This window comes from Lagenorhynchus albirostris, chromosome 11 (genome assembly GCF_949774975.1).
Source record: "Lagenorhynchus albirostris chromosome 11, mLagAlb1.1, whole genome shotgun sequence".
Taxonomy (NCBI): domain Eukaryota; kingdom Metazoa; phylum Chordata; class Mammalia; order Artiodactyla; family Delphinidae; genus Lagenorhynchus; species Lagenorhynchus albirostris.
Window position 1 is genome coordinate 48053481 of NC_083105.1, and position 17972 is coordinate 48071452.

The window sequence follows — 17972 nt, forward strand, 5'->3', positions numbered from 1 at the left end:
AAGAAGATAAACTGTAAAAAGGATTAGTCAGCTTTTTGGTTGGTAGTATGTTTTCGTTTTTTCCTACTTCATTTTTGAAATTTTCTACTAACTACTTTTAGAATGAAAGAAAAGCAACTGATTTAAAAAATGAAACCTCAGGGCTTCCCTGGTGGTACAGTGGTTGAGAGTCCGCCTGCCGATGCTGGGGACCGCTGAGCTTGCGCGACCGGAGCCTGTGCTCCGCAACTGCTGAGGCTGCAACAGTGAGAGGCCCGCGTACCGCAGAAAAAAAAAAAAAAAAAAAAGAAAGAAACCTCAAATTTCAGAAGCGCCAGCATACACAATTGCTACACCTTCTTACATATTCATTGAAATTTCCAGATCTTGAAATAATAGTTTATTAACTTAACTCAGTTAATTAAACTTTTCCCTAATTGATCAAGAACATGTTCTTCAACACTAACATATAGTATTTTTACACAGTGTTTGTCTCATGAAGCCCTGAAGGGTGAATAGTGAAAGATTTCAGGACCAAAATGTGTAACAACTCCCATTATTTCTTTGCTTTCTAGCCCAGCAATCTGTCTTCCAGTATTCTGTACTTACTGTTAGGAATCTACCTACCAGTAGTTAGGAGCTGACGGTTGCTTTCCGAGAACTCCCAATGCGGTGCTTCCACCTGGTGGTTAAAGTGCTTAACTACAGAGACCTGGTCTCACATGCCTCTTAAAAAAGAAAAATGAACGATTGTGAGAAAAGGTGAAAAAAAGTATTTTTTTTAAATACAGAGGGCTATTCTGTTTTTAAGAAAAGCTTTCCCAATTCTATTACAAGTCTGATACCATATCAACTTTTAAATACCACTGTTTCCTTAAAATGTTTCTCTTTTGCCATTTAAGTAATTTATTGCATGGACAATATTTTTTCAGGATGATTCTTACAAGTGTCTTGTCCTCTTGTAAATTAGAGAAAACTGCACAGCTGATTTCCTTGCCAAGCAACATCCTTTACTGAATGCCTACTGTGCACACAGTGCATTAGATGAGGCACCTGGGGGAACAAGGCAACACAAAAGGATGTTACAATCTGCTATTGAAAGATACAAAGCAGCAAGGCAGTGAATTTAAGTGTGAACAGAGTACCAGGCAACGTGGGAAAAAAAAAGGGCAGGGTGAATTCAAGTCTAGCTCAGTGGGTTTATGGTCATGAATGGATGCAAGAAGGATATTAAACGACTTCTGGTCCTTCCCACCTGCCAGACTCCATCCCAGGCTCTATGCATTTATTGTCTCTAATTCTAAGGCCACTAAGCAGGTAAGTACCAGATCTGCTATTTTGAATTTAGCCTGTCCCGGTCCACTAGGATGAAAATTAAAAGTCTTGAGAGACTCAGGAGGCCTATGACCTTTGTTGCAGCAAGAAAGATGAGAGAAGAGAGTGGTGAAAAGAAAGCACCTGTTCCAGCTGTTACAGACAGCTGTAAAAGTAAAATGATCAGGCAAACATCTGAGATAATGTCCAACAAGCAGTGAAATTATTGGGTTTTTTTAATATTTAAATCAGGGAAGCAACATGAAGATATCTGTAAATTATCTATAAATGAACCAAAAAAAAAAAAGGTGAAGTCAATTTAGGCAGATGTTACTGTGATCTTGGAAGAAGGCCTAATACAGGGTATTGCCTGGAAAGGTGTGGACCAAAAATAAGCACATAAAAATACTAAAACTTAACTGAGAAATAAATGAAATTCACCTAACATGACAGTAAAAAAAATGTTTTGAAAAAGTTGAAATTTTGAATATGAAAGATATTTTGTTACGCTGACTTCAAGTTGTTGGGTGAACATATAAATAGTTGTATTCTGAAGGCAGATCTATAGGACTGAAAGGATGAGAGGGCAATGTTGGGAATTCCCTGGTAGTCCAGTGGTTAGGACTCAATGCTTTCACTGCCATGGGCCCGGGTTTCATCCCTGGTCAGGGAACTAAGATCCCGCAAGCCACGGCAAAAAAAAAAAAGAGAGAGAGGCAATGTCTATCAATTTTTTAAAATAGGAATTTTTAAAGGAGAGTTTTAGAAGAGTGATAAGAATTCAAGTATGTTTTAGGATCACCACCCTCCTAAAAACAATCAATTATGGTTCTCTTATCCAAAATAATAATATTCTAACAATATTTTAATATATAATTTCAAATACATTACCTGCTAGTAAATTACTAAACACACATGGAGTCTCCCAACTGCTTGTCACTTCACAATGCCCTTGTTCTATTTTCTGTTGCTCTTTGCTAGTTCCTGTTAACAGTTCATTTTACAATTTGTTATTATAATTAAACACTTCTGAGCACCTTCTAAATGTGCTGGTGCTTTCAGATAATTATCTTTTTAAAGCAGTATTTGTAAATGTCAAAAATTCCCTATCATATCTAATTGAAAGCTGGCTGCATGATAGACAATATGGCTATAAACTTTTAAACAACTGGTACTTTTTAAAGAAATAATTATTAAGAAATAATTTTTTATAAATACTAAATCAAAACCCAATTCAGAATCCATATAACCAGAAAATGCAACTACCAACTTTTCACAATACAATGAATGACTACTTGCAGTTATTGTCATCAGCCTACAGACATAAACACTAATCAGTACCTTTAAAACATTTATTAAAATTAAAAATCTAAATTATGCCAACAACTAACCCTGGTTTAGCTTTGGGACCCACAATCTCCTGCTTTTAAAGCCGGCTTCAAGACTTAAGTCCCAGTGCTTTGATTCATTCAATAAACTTATTGAGCACCTACCTGTATGTGTATCACAATCAAGAAGATGTTCTTGGCTTCATGGAATTTAGTTTCATAGATGACACAGAGGAGTTACAGGCAATTACGATAGGGCTTTTCATGCTGACAAGTGACAGGGTAGCTAACCCTAGTCCCATCCATGCACTAGCTACATCCCTTCCAGACCGTTCAGAACTATCACGTGTTGAGAAACCACTTAAGCCAGGCTGCCATATGGTAACACAAGTGAACAGGATAGGGAGAAAACAGCATTTCGTGGCCCTACTAAATTGTAACATCATTCTCTCATGTTGGTCTTATTCGATGCCTTAGAGGCTCCCAACTGCCCATATATGTGTACTTCCAAAGTGGGCAGGCATGGTCCTTCCAAAACAAAAGAAGCATATTCAGACTACTGCCTTTGATTATCCAAATAGATGATATTCAAATATAATTTTTATTTTAACAAAACTAATTATAATGGGGGAGAAACGTGGCCAAGATGGCAGAAAAGGGAAAACCCTGAGCACACCTCCTCCCATGGGCACACCAAAATTACAATAGGGAAACTATTGATGAGAAAAACTGGAAGACTAGCAGAAAAGATCTTCAACCAAAGTTATAAAGAAGGAACCACAATGAGCAGGGTAAGAGGGGTGGTGACGTAGTAGTCAAGATCCATACCGCGGGTGTGTCACCCACCAAGGAGCGAGTGGTCAGCTCCACATTGGGCTCCCCAGCCCGGGGAGTCCTGCACCAAGAGGATGAGCCCCTAGAATGTCTGACTTTAAAGGCCAGCAGGGCTTACTTTTGGGAGAGCCAGAGGACTGTGGGAAATAGAGACACCACTCTTAAAGGTGCACACAAACTCTCACATCCTCCAGGACCCAGGGTATAAGCAGTAATTTGAAAGGAGCATCAGTCTCACCATCTGATCTTGGAGTCTCCTGGAGAGGTAGGAGGCAACTGCAGCTCACCCTGGGGACATAGACACTGGCAGCAAACATCTTTGGGAGTTTGCTCTACCACATGAACACTGCTGGCAAGTGCCATTTTGGAGTCCTTGCTCTAGCTTATTAGCCTTGGGATCCAGCCCCGCCCACCAGCCCGTGGTTATCAGTACTGGGATGCCTCAGCCCAAGCAACCAACCAGGTGGAGAGACAGCCCCACCCACCACGAGGCCTGCCGCCTTAAGATCCCCTGAGCCCACAGTCAACCCAGGACCTGGCTCTGTCTACCAGAGGCCTCAGACCCTGACCCTGCCTACCAATGGGCTGGCACTAGCCACAGGACCAGGCTCACCCACCAGTGGGTAGACACCAGTCCCAGGATCCCATGGGCACCAGCCCTACCCACCACCAGGCCAAAACACCAACTCCAGGACCCCCAGGACACTGCAGCTAAAGACCCCAGGACCTGGATCTGTCAACCAGTGAGCCAGCACTAGCCCCAGGACACCCTGGGCCTTGGCCCTGCTCACCATCAGGTGGACACCAGCCCCAGGACCAGTTCAGCCCTGTAGCCTACAGTATCAGGACCCAGCCCATCCACCAGTAGGCCTGCACCAGTCACAAGACCCTTTGGGCCCTGGTCCTGCCCAACAGCAGGCCAAAATCAGCTCTGGGACACCTTGGGACCCTCAGCCAGCTGGTCCAGGATCCAGCCCCACCTACCAGCAGGACACCAGCTCTAGGACCCTTAGGGCCCTGCAGCCAGAGACCTGGGAAGGCAGTTCTGCCCACCAGTGAGCTAGCACTAGCTCCAGCACTGTCTACCCACAGGCCAACACCAGCCCCAGGAACCCCCAGGCCCCAATCCCACCCACCAGCAGGCAGACACCAGCTCCAAGACCCTTTGGACCCATTAGCCAGCTGCCCCAGCCTCCAGCCCCATTCACCAGTGGGCCAACACCAGCTTTGGGACACCTCAGACCCAGCAGCCAGCTGTGTCAGGAACTGGCCCCACCCACCAGCAAGCCAACATTAGATCGAGGACACACTCCCCCACCTCCATCCCCTTAACCATCCACTCTAGTACCTGGCTCCACTCACTAGTGGATTAGCTGGAGCCCAGGATCCCCCAGAGCCCCATAGCCAGCAACCTTGTAATCCAGCCCTACCCACCAGCAGATGGCAGCCTCTGCACAAGGCAGGGCTTGGAAACCAACCAGAACAGGGCCAGCCACACCCACCAAGATGGCCCATAGTAATCAGCCCACCACAACAGAAGGGTTCAAGCAGCCCAAATAGGGGGCACCCTTAGAGCATACAGCCCTAGTCACCAGGTAATGATCATAATGATGTTCAGAACTTTAGATATCTATGGCTGAACAGAGCAAAAAGTTATACAGTTTTAACGAAGAGTTAGAAAATACAAAGAAGAGCCAAACAGAGATGAAGAATACAATAACTGAAATGAAAAATACACTAGAAAGAATCAACAGTAGATTAGATGGTACAGAGGAATGGATCCACAAGCTAGAAGACAGAGTAGTGGGAATCACTGGAGCTGAACAGAAAAAGCAAACAGACAAGCAAACAAATAAAAAGAAATTAGGACAATCCCAATGTTCATAGCAGCATTATTTACAATAGCCAAGATATGGAAGCAACCTAAGTGTCCATCAACAGACAAATGGATAAATAAGATGTGGTATATATACAATGGAATACTACTCAGCCATAAAAGAGAATGGAATTTTGCCATTTGAAACATGGATGGACTTGAAGGGTGTTATGTTTAGTGAAATAAGTCAGAGAAAGCCAAATAATGTATGATATCACTTATGTGTATAATCTGAAAAATAAAACAAACTTGTGAATGTAACAAAAAGAAACAGACTTACAAATAGAAACAAGCTAGTGTTTACCAATGGGGAGAAGGGAGAAGGAAGAGGGGAGGGGCAAGATAGGGGTAGAAGATTAACAGGTACAAACTACTATGTATAAAATAAATAAGCTACAAGGATATATTGTGCAGCACAGGGAATATAGCTAATATTTTGTAACTATAAATGGGGTATAATCTTTGAAAATTGTGAATCACTGTTTTATACCTGAAATTTATATTGTACATCAACTATACTTCAATTAGAAAAAAAAAAAGAAAATGAGTTTAAGAGACCTGAGGGACATCTAGTATACCAAAATTCACATTATAGGAGTCTCAGAAGGAGAAGAGAGAAAGGGGCAGAGAATATATATGAGGACATAATAGCTAAAATCTTCCCTAACCTGGGAAAGAAAACAGACATCCAGGTCCAGGAAGCCCAGAGAGTCCCATACAGGATCAACCCAGAGGACCACACCAAGACAAAAACTGAATGGCAAACTTCCCTGGTGGTCCAGTAGGTAAGACTGCACACTCCCAGTGCAGGAGGCCCAGGTTCAATCCCTGTTCGGGGAACTAGATCCCATATGCATGCCACAACTAAGAATCCGCATGCCACAATTGAAAGTCCACATGCTGCAACTAAGAAGTCCACATGGAACAACTAAAAAAAATAATAATAATAAGATCCCACATGCCACAACTAAGAGTCAGTGCAGCCAAAATAAATGAATGATAAATATTTAAAAAAACTAAATGGCAAAAATTAAAGATAAAGAGAGAATATTAAAGGCAGCAAAGGAAAAGCAACTACTTATGTACAAGGGAACTCCCACAAGGCTATAAGCTGACTTTTCAGTAGAAACTCTGCAGGTCAGAAGGGAGTGGCACAATATACTTAAAGTGATGAAAGGGAAAAACCTACAACAAAAAATACTCTACCAGGCAAGGCTTTCACTTGAGGGTGAGATCAAAAATTTTACAGACAAGCAAAAGCTAAAAGAGTTCAGCACCAGCAAACCAGCTTTACAAGAAATGTTAAAGGGACTTCCTAAGTGGAAAAAAGAAAAAAAAAATGCCACAACTAGAAAAATGGAAACTACAAAAGGAAAAATCTCATTGGTAAAGACAAATATACAGTAAAGGTAGTCAGTCAACTATGTACAAAGCTAGTAAGAAGGTTAAAAGACAAAAGTAGTAAAACTGTCTATAACCACAATAAGTAGTGAGGGGATACACACACAAAAAAGATGCAAAATGTGATGTCAAAAACAGTTAACATGGGGGGATGATTAGTAAAAATGCAGGATTGTTGAAATGCATTTGAACTTAAGAGATCAGCAACTTAAAATAATCATAGATAGGTAGGTAGGTAGACACACAGATAGATAGATACCTCAAGGTAACTAGAAACCAAAAACCTATAATATAAACATACAGAAAAAAGGAATTCAAACATAACATTAAAGAAAGTCTTCAAATCACAAGGGAAGAGATCAAAAGAAGGACCAAAAACAACTATTAAAAACAACCCCAAAGCAGTTAACAAAATGGCAATAAGTACATACCTATCAAAAATCACATTAAATGTAGATGAACTAAATGCTCCAATCAAAACACATAGAATGGCTGAACAGCTACAAAAACAATACCAATATATATGCTGCCTACAAAAGACTCACTTCAGATCTGAACATACAAACTGAAAGTAAGGGGATGGAAAAAAGTATTCCATGCAAATGGAAATTAAAAAAACAAAAATAAAAACGAGGTAGCAGTACTTACATCAGACAGAATAGATTTGAAAATAGACAGTCACACGAGACTAAGGACAATACATAATGATAAAGGGATAAACCTAATAAAAAGATACATAACAGTTATAAATGCACCTAACATAGGCACACCTAAACACATAAAGCAGGGCCCTGGTCACACAGTGGTTAAGAATCTGCCTGCGAATGCAGGTGACACGGGTTCACGCTCTTCTCCGGGAAGATCCCACATGCCGTGGAGCAACTAAGCCCATGCACCACAACTACTGAGACTGCAATCTAGAGCCCATGAGCCACAACTACTGAGCCTGCCTGTCAAAACTACTGAAGCGGGGCTTCCCTGGTGGTGCAGTGGTTGAGAGTCCGCCTGCTGATGCAGGGGACACGGGTTCATGCCCCGGTCCAGGAGGATCCCACATGCCGAGGAGCGGCTGGGCCCGTGAGCTATTGCCGTTGGGCCCGTGTGTCCAGGGCCTGTGCTCCGCAACGGGAGAAGCCATAGCAGTGAGAGGCCCGCGTACCTCAAAAAAAAAAAAACTACAGAAGCGGGCTTCCCTGGTGGCGCAGTGGTTGAGGGTTCACCTGCTGATGCAGGGGACATGGGTTCATGCCCCAGTCCAGGAAGATCCCACATGCTGCAGAGCAGCTGGGCCCATGAGCCACGGCAGATAGGCCTGCGTGTCCAGAGCCTGTGCTCCGTAACGGGAGAGGCCACAACAGTGAGAGGCCTGCGTACCGCAAAAAAAAAAAAACAAAAAACTACTGAAGCCCGCTCACCTAAAGCCTGTGCTCTGTAACAGAGAACACTGCAGTGAGAAGCCTGCGCACCGCAACGAAGAGTAGCCTCCACTAGCCACAATTAGAGAAAGCCCGTCTGCAGCAACAAAAGACCCAATGCAGCCAAAAATAAATAAATAAGTAAATAAATTTATTTTTAAAAAAACACATAAAGCAATATTAACAGACATAAAGGGAGAAACTGACAGTAATACAGTAATACTAGGTAGGCCTTAAATGACATATTAGACCACATGAACTTAATAGATATATACAGAACATTTCATCCAAAAGCCACAGAATACATTCTTTTCAAATGCACAAGGAATATGCTCCAGGACAGATCACATACTAGGCCACAAAACAAGTCTCCATAAATGTAACAAAACTGAAATCATATCAAGCATCTTTTCTGACCACAATCAACTATAATAAAAAAAACTGCAAAAAACACAGCCCCAAAACAATGAACAAAATGGCAATAAGTACATACCTATCAATAATCACATTAAATGTGAATGTGAGGCTAACCAATATGCTACTAAACAACCAATGGATCACTGAAGATATCAAAAAAGAAATTTAAAAGTACCTGGAAACAAATGAAAACAAAAACACAATCTAAAATCTATGGGATGCAGCAAAAGCAGTTCTAAAAGAAAAGTTTACAGTGACACAAGCCTACCTCAGGAAAGAAGAAAAAACCTGAAATAAACAACCTAATCTTACACCTAAAGGAACCAGAAAAGGAAGAACAAATAAAACCCAAAGTTAGTAGAGGGAAAGAAATCATAAAGATTAGAGCAGAAATAAAAGAAATAGAGACTAAAAAAACTACAGAAAAGATTAATGAAACTAAGAGCTAGTTCTCTGAAAACATAAACAGAATTGATAAACCAGACTTGACAAGAAAAAAAAAGAGAGCCCAAATCAATAAAATCAGAAATGAAAAAGAAGTTACAACTGACACCACAGAATTACAAAGGATCATAAAAGATTTACTACAAATAATTATATACCAATAAAACGGACAACCTCAAAGAAATGACAAATTCCTAGAAATGTACAATGTCCTCAGAATGAACCAGGAAGAAATAGAAATTATGAATAGACCAATTACCAGTAATAAAATTGAATCAGTAATGAAACAACTCCCAAAAAACAGAAGTCCAGGACCAGATGGCTTCACAGGTGAATTCTACCATTTAGAGAAGAGTTAACACCTATTCTTCTCAAACTATTCGAAAAACTGCAGAGGAAGGAACACTTCCAAACTCATTCTATGAGACCAGTATCATCCTGCTCCCAAACCCAGACAGAGATATCACAAAAAAAGAAAGTTGCAGGCCAATATCATTTATGAACACAGATGCAAAAATCCTCAACAAAATATTAGCAAACTGAATTCAACAATTCACTAAAAGGATCATACACAAGGATCAAGTGGGATTTATACCAGGGATGCAAGGATGGAACAATATCCACAAATTAATCAATGTGATACACCAAATTAACAAAATGATGAAAAAAATCATATGATCATCTCAAGAGATGTAGAAAAATTTGACAAAATTCAACATATTCATTTATGATAAAAACTCTCAACAAGGTGGGTATAGAGGGAACATATCTCAAAATAATAAAGGCCATATATGACAAGACCACAGCTAATGTCATACTCAATGGTGAAAAGGCGAAAGCATCTCCTCTAAGATAGGAACAAGACAATGATGCCCACTCTTGTCACTTTTACTCATCATAGTATTGGAAGTCCTAGTCACAGCAATCAGATAAGAAAAAGAAATAAAGGGAATCCAAACTGCAAAGAAAGAAGTAAAACTGTCACTGTTTACAGATAACATGATACTACACATAGAAATTCCTGGGAATTCCCTGGCAGTCCAGTGGTTCGGACTCGGCGCTCTCACTGTCAGGGTCCTGGGTTCAATCCCTGCTCAGGGAACTAAGATCCTACAAGCCGCATGGCACACCAAAGAAAAGAAAATCCTCAAGACACCACCAAAAACTACTAGAGCTCATCAATGAATTTGGTAAAGTTGCTGGAGACAAAAATATACAGAAATCTTTTGCATTTCTATATGGTAACAATGAACAATCAGAAGAGAAATTAAGAAAGCAATCCCATTTATAATTGCAACGAAAGGAATAAAATACTTAGGATAAATCTAATTAATGGGTTACAGATGCTCAACATCACTAAAAATTAGAGAAATGCACATCAAAACTACAATGAGGTATCACCTCACACCAGTCAAAATGGCCATCAACAAAAAAATCTACAAACAATAAATGCTGGAGAGGGTGCAGAGAAAAGGGAACCCTCTTGCACTATTGGTGGGAATGTAAATTGATACAGCCATTGTGGAGAAGAGTATTGAGGTTCCTTAAAAAACTAAAAATAGAACTACCATACAACCCAGCAATCCCACTACTGGGCATATACCCAGAGAAAACCATAATTCAAAAAGACACATGTACCCCAATGTTCACTGCAGCACTACTTACAATAGCCAGGACATGGAAGCAACCTAAGTGTCCATCAACAGATGAATGGATAAAGAAGATGTGGTGTGTGTGTATGTGTATATATATATATATAATGGAATACTACTCAGCCATAAAAAGAAATGAAATTGGGTCATTTGTAGAGATGTGGATGGACCTAGAGTCTGTCATAGAGTGAAGTAAGTCAGAAAGAGAAACACAAAATATGTTAACGCATATATGTGGAATCTAGAAAAATGGTACAGATGAACCGGTTTGCAAGGCAGAAATAGTGACAGAGGTGTAGAGAACGTATGGACACCAAGGGGGGAAAGCAGCGGGGAGGGGAGTGGGATGAATTCAGAGATTGGGATTGACATATATACACTAATATGTATAAAACAGATCATAAAAACCTGCTGTATTAAAAAAACAAATATATATTAACGCATATATGTGGAATCTAGAAAAATGATACAGATGAACCTATTTGCAGGGCAGGAACAGAAAGGCAGACATGGAGAACGGATGTGTGGACACAGGGAGGGCAGGGGAGGGTGGGATGAATTGGGAGATTAGGTTTGACATAAATACACTACCATGTGTAAAATAGATAGCTAGTGGGTTATCTGTAAAACACATACCTGCTGTACAGCTGTACAGCAGGGAGCTCATCTTGGTGCTCTGTGATGATCTAGATGGGTGGGATGGGGGTACGGAGGGAGGTCTAAGAGGGAGGGGATATATGTATACATATAGCAGATTCACTTCACTGTACAGCAGAAACTAACACAACATTGTAAAGCAATTATGCTCCAATTAAAAAAAGAAATTAAGAAAACAATCCCATTTATAATTGTGTCAAAAGAAATAAAATACATAGAATAAATCTAACTAAGGAGGTTAAAGACCTGTACTTAGAAACTATAGGACGTTGAGGAGACTGGTTCAAGATGGCAAAGAAGGACATGCTCTCATTCCCTCTTGCAAGAGCATCAGAATCACAACCAATTGCTAAACAATCATTAACAGGAAGACACTGGAACTCACCAAAAAAGATACCCCACATCCAAAGACAAAGGAGAAGCCACAATGAGATGGTAGGAGGGGCACAATCACAGTAAAATCAAATCCCATAACTGCAGGGTGGGTGACTCACAAACTGGAGAACACTTATACCACAGAGGTCCACCCACTGGAGTGAAGGTTCTGAGTGCCACATCAGGCTTCCCAACCTGGGGGTCCAGTAATGGGAGGAGGAATTCCTAGAGAATCAGACTTTGAAGGATAGCGGGATTTGATTGCAGGACTTCGACAGGACTGGGGAAAACAGAGACTCCACTCTTGGAGGGCACACACAAAGTAGTGTGCGCATCAGAACCCAGGGGAAGGAGCAGTGACCCCAGGGGAGACTGAACCAGACCTACCTGCTACTGTTGAAGGGTCTCCTGCAGAGGCGGGGGGTGGCTGTGTCTCACCGTGAGGACAAGGACACTGGCAGCAGAAGTTCTAGGAAGTGCTCCGTGGCGTGGGCCATCCCACAGTCCGCCATTAGCCCCACCAAAGAGCCCAAGTAGGCCCCAGTGTTGGGTCACCTCAGGCCAAACAACCAACAGGGAGGGAACCCAGCCCCACCCATTAGCAATCAAGCAGATTAAAGTTTTACTGAGCTCTGCCCACCAGAGCAACACCCAACTCTACCCACCACCAGTCCCTCCCATCAGGAAACCTTACACAAGCCTCTTAGACAGCTTCATCCACAAGATGGCAAACAGCAGAAGAAAGGACTACAATCCTGCAGCCTGTGGAACAAAAATGACATTCACAGAAAGATAGACAAGATGAAAAGGCAGAGGGCTATGTACCAGATGAAGGAAAAAGATAAACCTCCAGAAAAACAATTAAATGAAGTGGAGATAGGCAACCTTCCAGAAAAATAATTCAGACTGATAGTGAAGATGATCCAGGACCTCAGAAAAAGAATGGAGGCAAAGATTGAGAGATGCAAGGAATGTTTAACAAAGACCTAGAAGAATTAAAGGACAAAGAGATGAACAATATAATAACTAAAATGAAAACTGCACTAGAAGGAATCAATAGAACAACTGAGGCAGAAGAACGGATAAGTGACCTGGAAGACAGAATGGTGGAATTCACTGCTGTGGAACAGAATAAAGGAAAAAGAATGAAAAGAAATGAAGACAGCCTAAGAGACCTCTGGGACAACATTAAAAGCAACAACATTCACATTATAGGGGTCCCAGAAGGAGAAGAGAGAGAGAAATGACCTGAGAAAATATTTCAAGAGATTATAGTCAAAAACTTCCCTAACATGGGAAAGGAAAAAGCCACCCAAGTCCAGGAAGTGCAGAGTCCCATACAGGATAAACCCAAGGAGAAACACAATGAGACACACAGTAATCGAATTAGCAAAAGTTAAAGACAAAGAAAAATTATTGAAAGCTGCAAGGGAAAAACGACAAATAACATAGAAGGAAACTCCCATAAGGTTAATAGCTGATTTCTCAGCAGAAACTCTACAAGCCAAAAGGGAGCGGCATGACATATTCAAAGTGTTGAAAGGGAAGAACCTACAACGAAGATAACTCATTCAGATTCGATGGAGAAAGCAAAAGCTTTACAGACAAGCAAAAGCTAAGAGAATTCAGTACCACCAAACCAGCTCGACAACAAATGCTAAAGGAACTTCTCTAAGTGGGAAACACAAGAGAAGAAAAGTACCTACAAAAACAAACCCAAAACAATTAAGAAAATGATCATAGGAACATACATATCGATAATTACCTTAAACATAAATGGATTAAATGCTCCAACCAAAAGACCCAGGCTTGCTGAATGGATACAAAAACAAGACCCATCTATATGCTGTCTACAAGAGACCCACTTTAGACCTAGGGACACATACAGACTGAAAGTGAGGGGATGGAAAAAGATAATGAAAATGGAAATCAAAGGAAAGCTGCAGTAGCAATACTCGTATCAGATAAAATACACTTTAAAATAAAGACTGTTACAAGAGACAAGAAAGGACACTACATAATGATCAAGGGATCAACAATTTAACATATAAATATATATGCAAATTAAACTGCATAAATATAACAATTTAAATATATATGCACCCAACACAGGAGCACCTCAATACATAAGGCAACTGCTAACAGTTATAAAACAGGAAATTGACAGTAACACAATAATAGTGGGGGACTTTAACATCTCAACTTACACCAATGGACAGATCATCCAAACCGAAAATTAATAAGCAAAAACAAGCTTTAAATGACACAACAGACCAGATAGATTTAACTGATATTTATAGGACATTCCATTCAAAAACAGTAGATTACACTTTCTTCTCAAGTGTGCACGGAACATTCTCCAGGATAGATCACATCTTGGGTCACAAATCAAGCCTCAGTAAATTTAAGAAAATTGAAATCATATCAAGCATCTTTTCTGACCACAACATTATGAGATTAGAAATCAATTACAGGGGAAAAAACGTAAAAAACACAAACACATGGAGGCTAAACAATACGTTACTAAATAACCAAGAGATCACTGAAGAAATCAAAGAGGAAATCGAAAAATACCTAGAGACAAATGACAATGAAAACATGATGATCCAAAACCTATGGGATGCAGCAAAAGCAGTTCTAAGATGGAACTTTATAGCAACACAAGCCAACCTCAAGAAACAAGAAAAATCTCAATCTAAAGTTTCACCTAAAGGAACTAGAGAAAGAACAAACAAAACCCAAGGTTAGCAGAAGGAAAGAAATAAAAATCAGAGAAGAGGGCTTCCCTGGTGGCCCAGTGGTTCAGAGTCTGCCTGCCAATGCAGGCGACATGGGTTTGTGCCCACGTCCGGGAGGATCCCACATGCCACGGAGCGGCTGGGCCCATAAGCCATGGCCGCTGAGCCTGCACGTCCGGAGCCTGTGCTCCGCAACGGGAGAGGCCACAACAGTGAGAGGCCCGTGTACCAAAAAAAAAAAAAAAAATCAGAGCAGAAATAAATGGAATAGGAACAAAGAAAACAATAGCAAAGATCAATAAAACTAAAAGCTGGTTCTTTGAGAAGATAAACAAAATTGATAAACCATTAGCCACACTCATCAAGAAAAAGAGGGAGAGGACTCAAATCAATAAAATTAGAAATGAAAAAGGAGAAGTTACAACACACCGCAGAAATACAAAGCATCCTAAGAGACTACAAGCAACTCTATGCCAATTAAATGGACAACCTGGAAGAAGTGGACAAATTCTTAGAAAGGTATAACCTTCCAAGACTGAACCAGGAAGAAACAGAAAATATGAACAGACCAATCACAAGTAATGAAATTGAAAATGTGATTAAAAATCTTCCAACAAACAAAAGTTCACGACCAGATGGCTTCACAGGTGAATTCTATCAAACATTTAGAGAAGAGCTAACACCCATCCTTCTCAACCTCTTCCAAAAAATTGCAGAGGAAGGAACACTCCCAAACTCATTCTATGAGGCCACCATCACCCTGATACCAAAACCAGACAAAGATACTACAAAAAAAAGAAAATTACAGACCAATATCACGGATGAATATTGATGCAAAAATCCTCAACAAAATACTAGCAAACAGAATCCAACAACACATTAAAAGGATCATACACCATGATAAAGAGGGATTTATGCCTGGAATTCTTCAATATACGCAAATCAATCAATGTGATACACCATATTAACAAATTGAAGAAGAAAAACCATATGATCATCTCAATAGATGCAGAAAAAGCTTTTGACAAAATTCAACACCTATTTATAAAAACTCTCCAGAAAGTGGGCACAGAGGGAACCTACCCAACATAATAAAGACCATATACGACAAACCCACAGCAAACATCATTCTCAATGGTGGAAAACTGAAATCATTTCCTCTAACATCAGGAAAAAGAGAAGGATGTCCACTCTCACCACTATTATTCAACACAGTTTTGGAACTCCTAGCCATGGCAATCAGAGAAGAAAAAGAAATAAAAGGAATACAAATTGGAAAAGAAGAAGTAAAACTGTCACTGTTTGCAGATGACATTATACTATAGATAGAGAATCCTAAAGATGCCACCAGAAAACTACTATAGCTAATCAATGAATCTGGTAAAGTTGCAGGATACAAAATTAATGCACAGAAATCTCTTGCATTCCTTTACACTAATGATGAAAAGTCTGAAATAGAAGTTAAGGAAACACTCCCATTTACCATTGCAACAAAAAGAATAAAATACCTAGGAATAAACCTACCTAGGGAGACAAAAGACCTGTATGCAGGAAACTGTAAGACACTGATGAAAGAAATTAAAAATGATACAAACAGATGGAGAGATATACCATGTTCTTGAATTGGAAGAATCAACATTGTGAAAATGACTATACTACCCAAAGCAATCTACAGATTTAATGTGATCCCTATCAAATTACCAATGACATTTTTTACAGAACTAGAACAAATCATCGTAAAATTTGTATGGAGACACAAAAGATCCCAAATAGCCAAAGCAGTCTTGAGGGAAAAAAATGGGAGATGGAGGAATCAGACTCCTTGAGTTCAGACTATACTACAAAGCTACAGTAATCAAGACAATATGGTACTGACACATAATCAGAAATATAGATCAATGGAACAAGATAGAAAGCCCAGAGATAAAGCCACACACTTATGGTCAACTAATGTATGACAAAGGAGGCAGGATATACAATGGAGAAAAGAGAGTCACTTAAATAAGTGGTGCTGGGAAAACTGGACAGCTGCATGTAAAAGAATGAAATTAGAACACTCCCTAACACCACACACAAAAATAAACTCAAAATGGATTAGAGACCTAAATGTAAGACCAGACACTATAGAACTCTTAAGAGGAAAACACAGGAAGAATACTCTTTGACATAAATCACAGCAAGATCTTTTTTGATCCACCTCCTAGAGTAATGGAAATAAAAACAAAAATAAACAAATGGAACCTAGTGAAACTTCAAAGATTTTGCAAAGCAAAGGAAACTACAAATGAGATGAAAACACACCCTCAGTATGGGAGAAAATATTTGCAAATGAATCATCGGACAAAGGGTTAATCTCCAAAATATATAAACAGCGCATGCAGCTCAATATTAAAAAAACAAACAATCCAATCCAAAAATGGGTAGAAAACCTAAACAGACATTTCTCCAAAGACATACAGATGGCCAAGAAGCACATGAAAAGCTGCTCAACATCACTAATTATTAGAGAAATGCAAATCAAAACTACAATGAGGTATCACCTCACACCAGTTAACATGGGCATCATCAGAAAACCTACAAACAACAAAATGCTGGAGAGGGTGCGGAGAAAAGGGAACCCTCTTGCACTGCTGGTGGGAATGTAAAGTGATACAGCCACTATGGAGAACAGTATAGAGGTTCCTTAAAAAACTAAAAATAGAATTACCATATGACCCAGCAATCCCACTACTGGGCATATATCCAGAGAAAACCATAATTCAAAAAGACACATGCACCCCAATGTTCAGTGCAGCACTACTTACAATAGCCAGGTCATGGAAGCAACCTAAATGGACATCTACAGATGAACAGATAAAGGAGATGTGGTACATATATACGATGGAATATTACTCAGCCATAAAAAGGAACGAAATTGGGTCATTTGTAGAGACAGGGATGAATCTAGAGACTGTCATACAGAGTGAAGTCAGAAAAACAAATATCATATATTAACACGCGTATGTGGAACCTAGAAAAATGGTACAGATGAACCGGTTTGCAGGGTAGAAACTGAGACACAGATGTAGAGAACAAATGTATGGACACCAAAGGGGGAAAGCTGCGGGGAGGGGGGTGGGGCTGTGATGAAATGCAAGATTGGGATTGACATATATACACTAGTATGTATAAAATGGATAACTAATAAGTATCTGTTGTATAAAAAAATAAAATTCAATAAACAAAACTATGGGACATCGCTGAAAGAAATTGAATATGACACAGACAGAAACATATACTGTGTTCATGGATTGGAAGAATTAACATTATTCAAATGACCATACTATCCAAGGAAATCTACATATCAATCTAATCCTTAACAAAATATCAATGGTATTTTTCACAGAACTAGAATTCTAAAATTTGTATGGAAACACACACACACACACAAAACCCTGGACAGCCAAAACAATCTTGAGAAAAAAGAACAAAGCTGGAGGTCTCACGCTCCTTGGTTTAAACTATACTACAAAGCTAGTCATCAAAATAGTATGGTACTGCCA

The 17972-nt window shown here is 39.9% G+C and overlaps 1 protein-coding gene across 3 annotated transcripts in view; it reads left to right on the top strand.

Moving 5' to 3' along the window:
* The window catches only part of CPM (carboxypeptidase M), a 135137-nt gene that overhangs the window by 91221 nt on the left and 25944 nt on the right, over window positions 1-17972 (top strand). The window contains exon 9 of one of the 3 annotated variants that reach the window (XM_060165433.1): window positions 950-1165. The exons of the other annotated variants lie outside the window; for them this stretch is intronic. Coding sequence (XP_060021416.1) covers window positions 950-967 — 18 coding nt within the window. The 3' untranslated portion in view covers window positions 968-1165. Of the gene's footprint in view, window positions 1-949; window positions 1166-17972 lie in introns of those variants that run through there. 3 annotated transcript variants of the gene reach the window in all.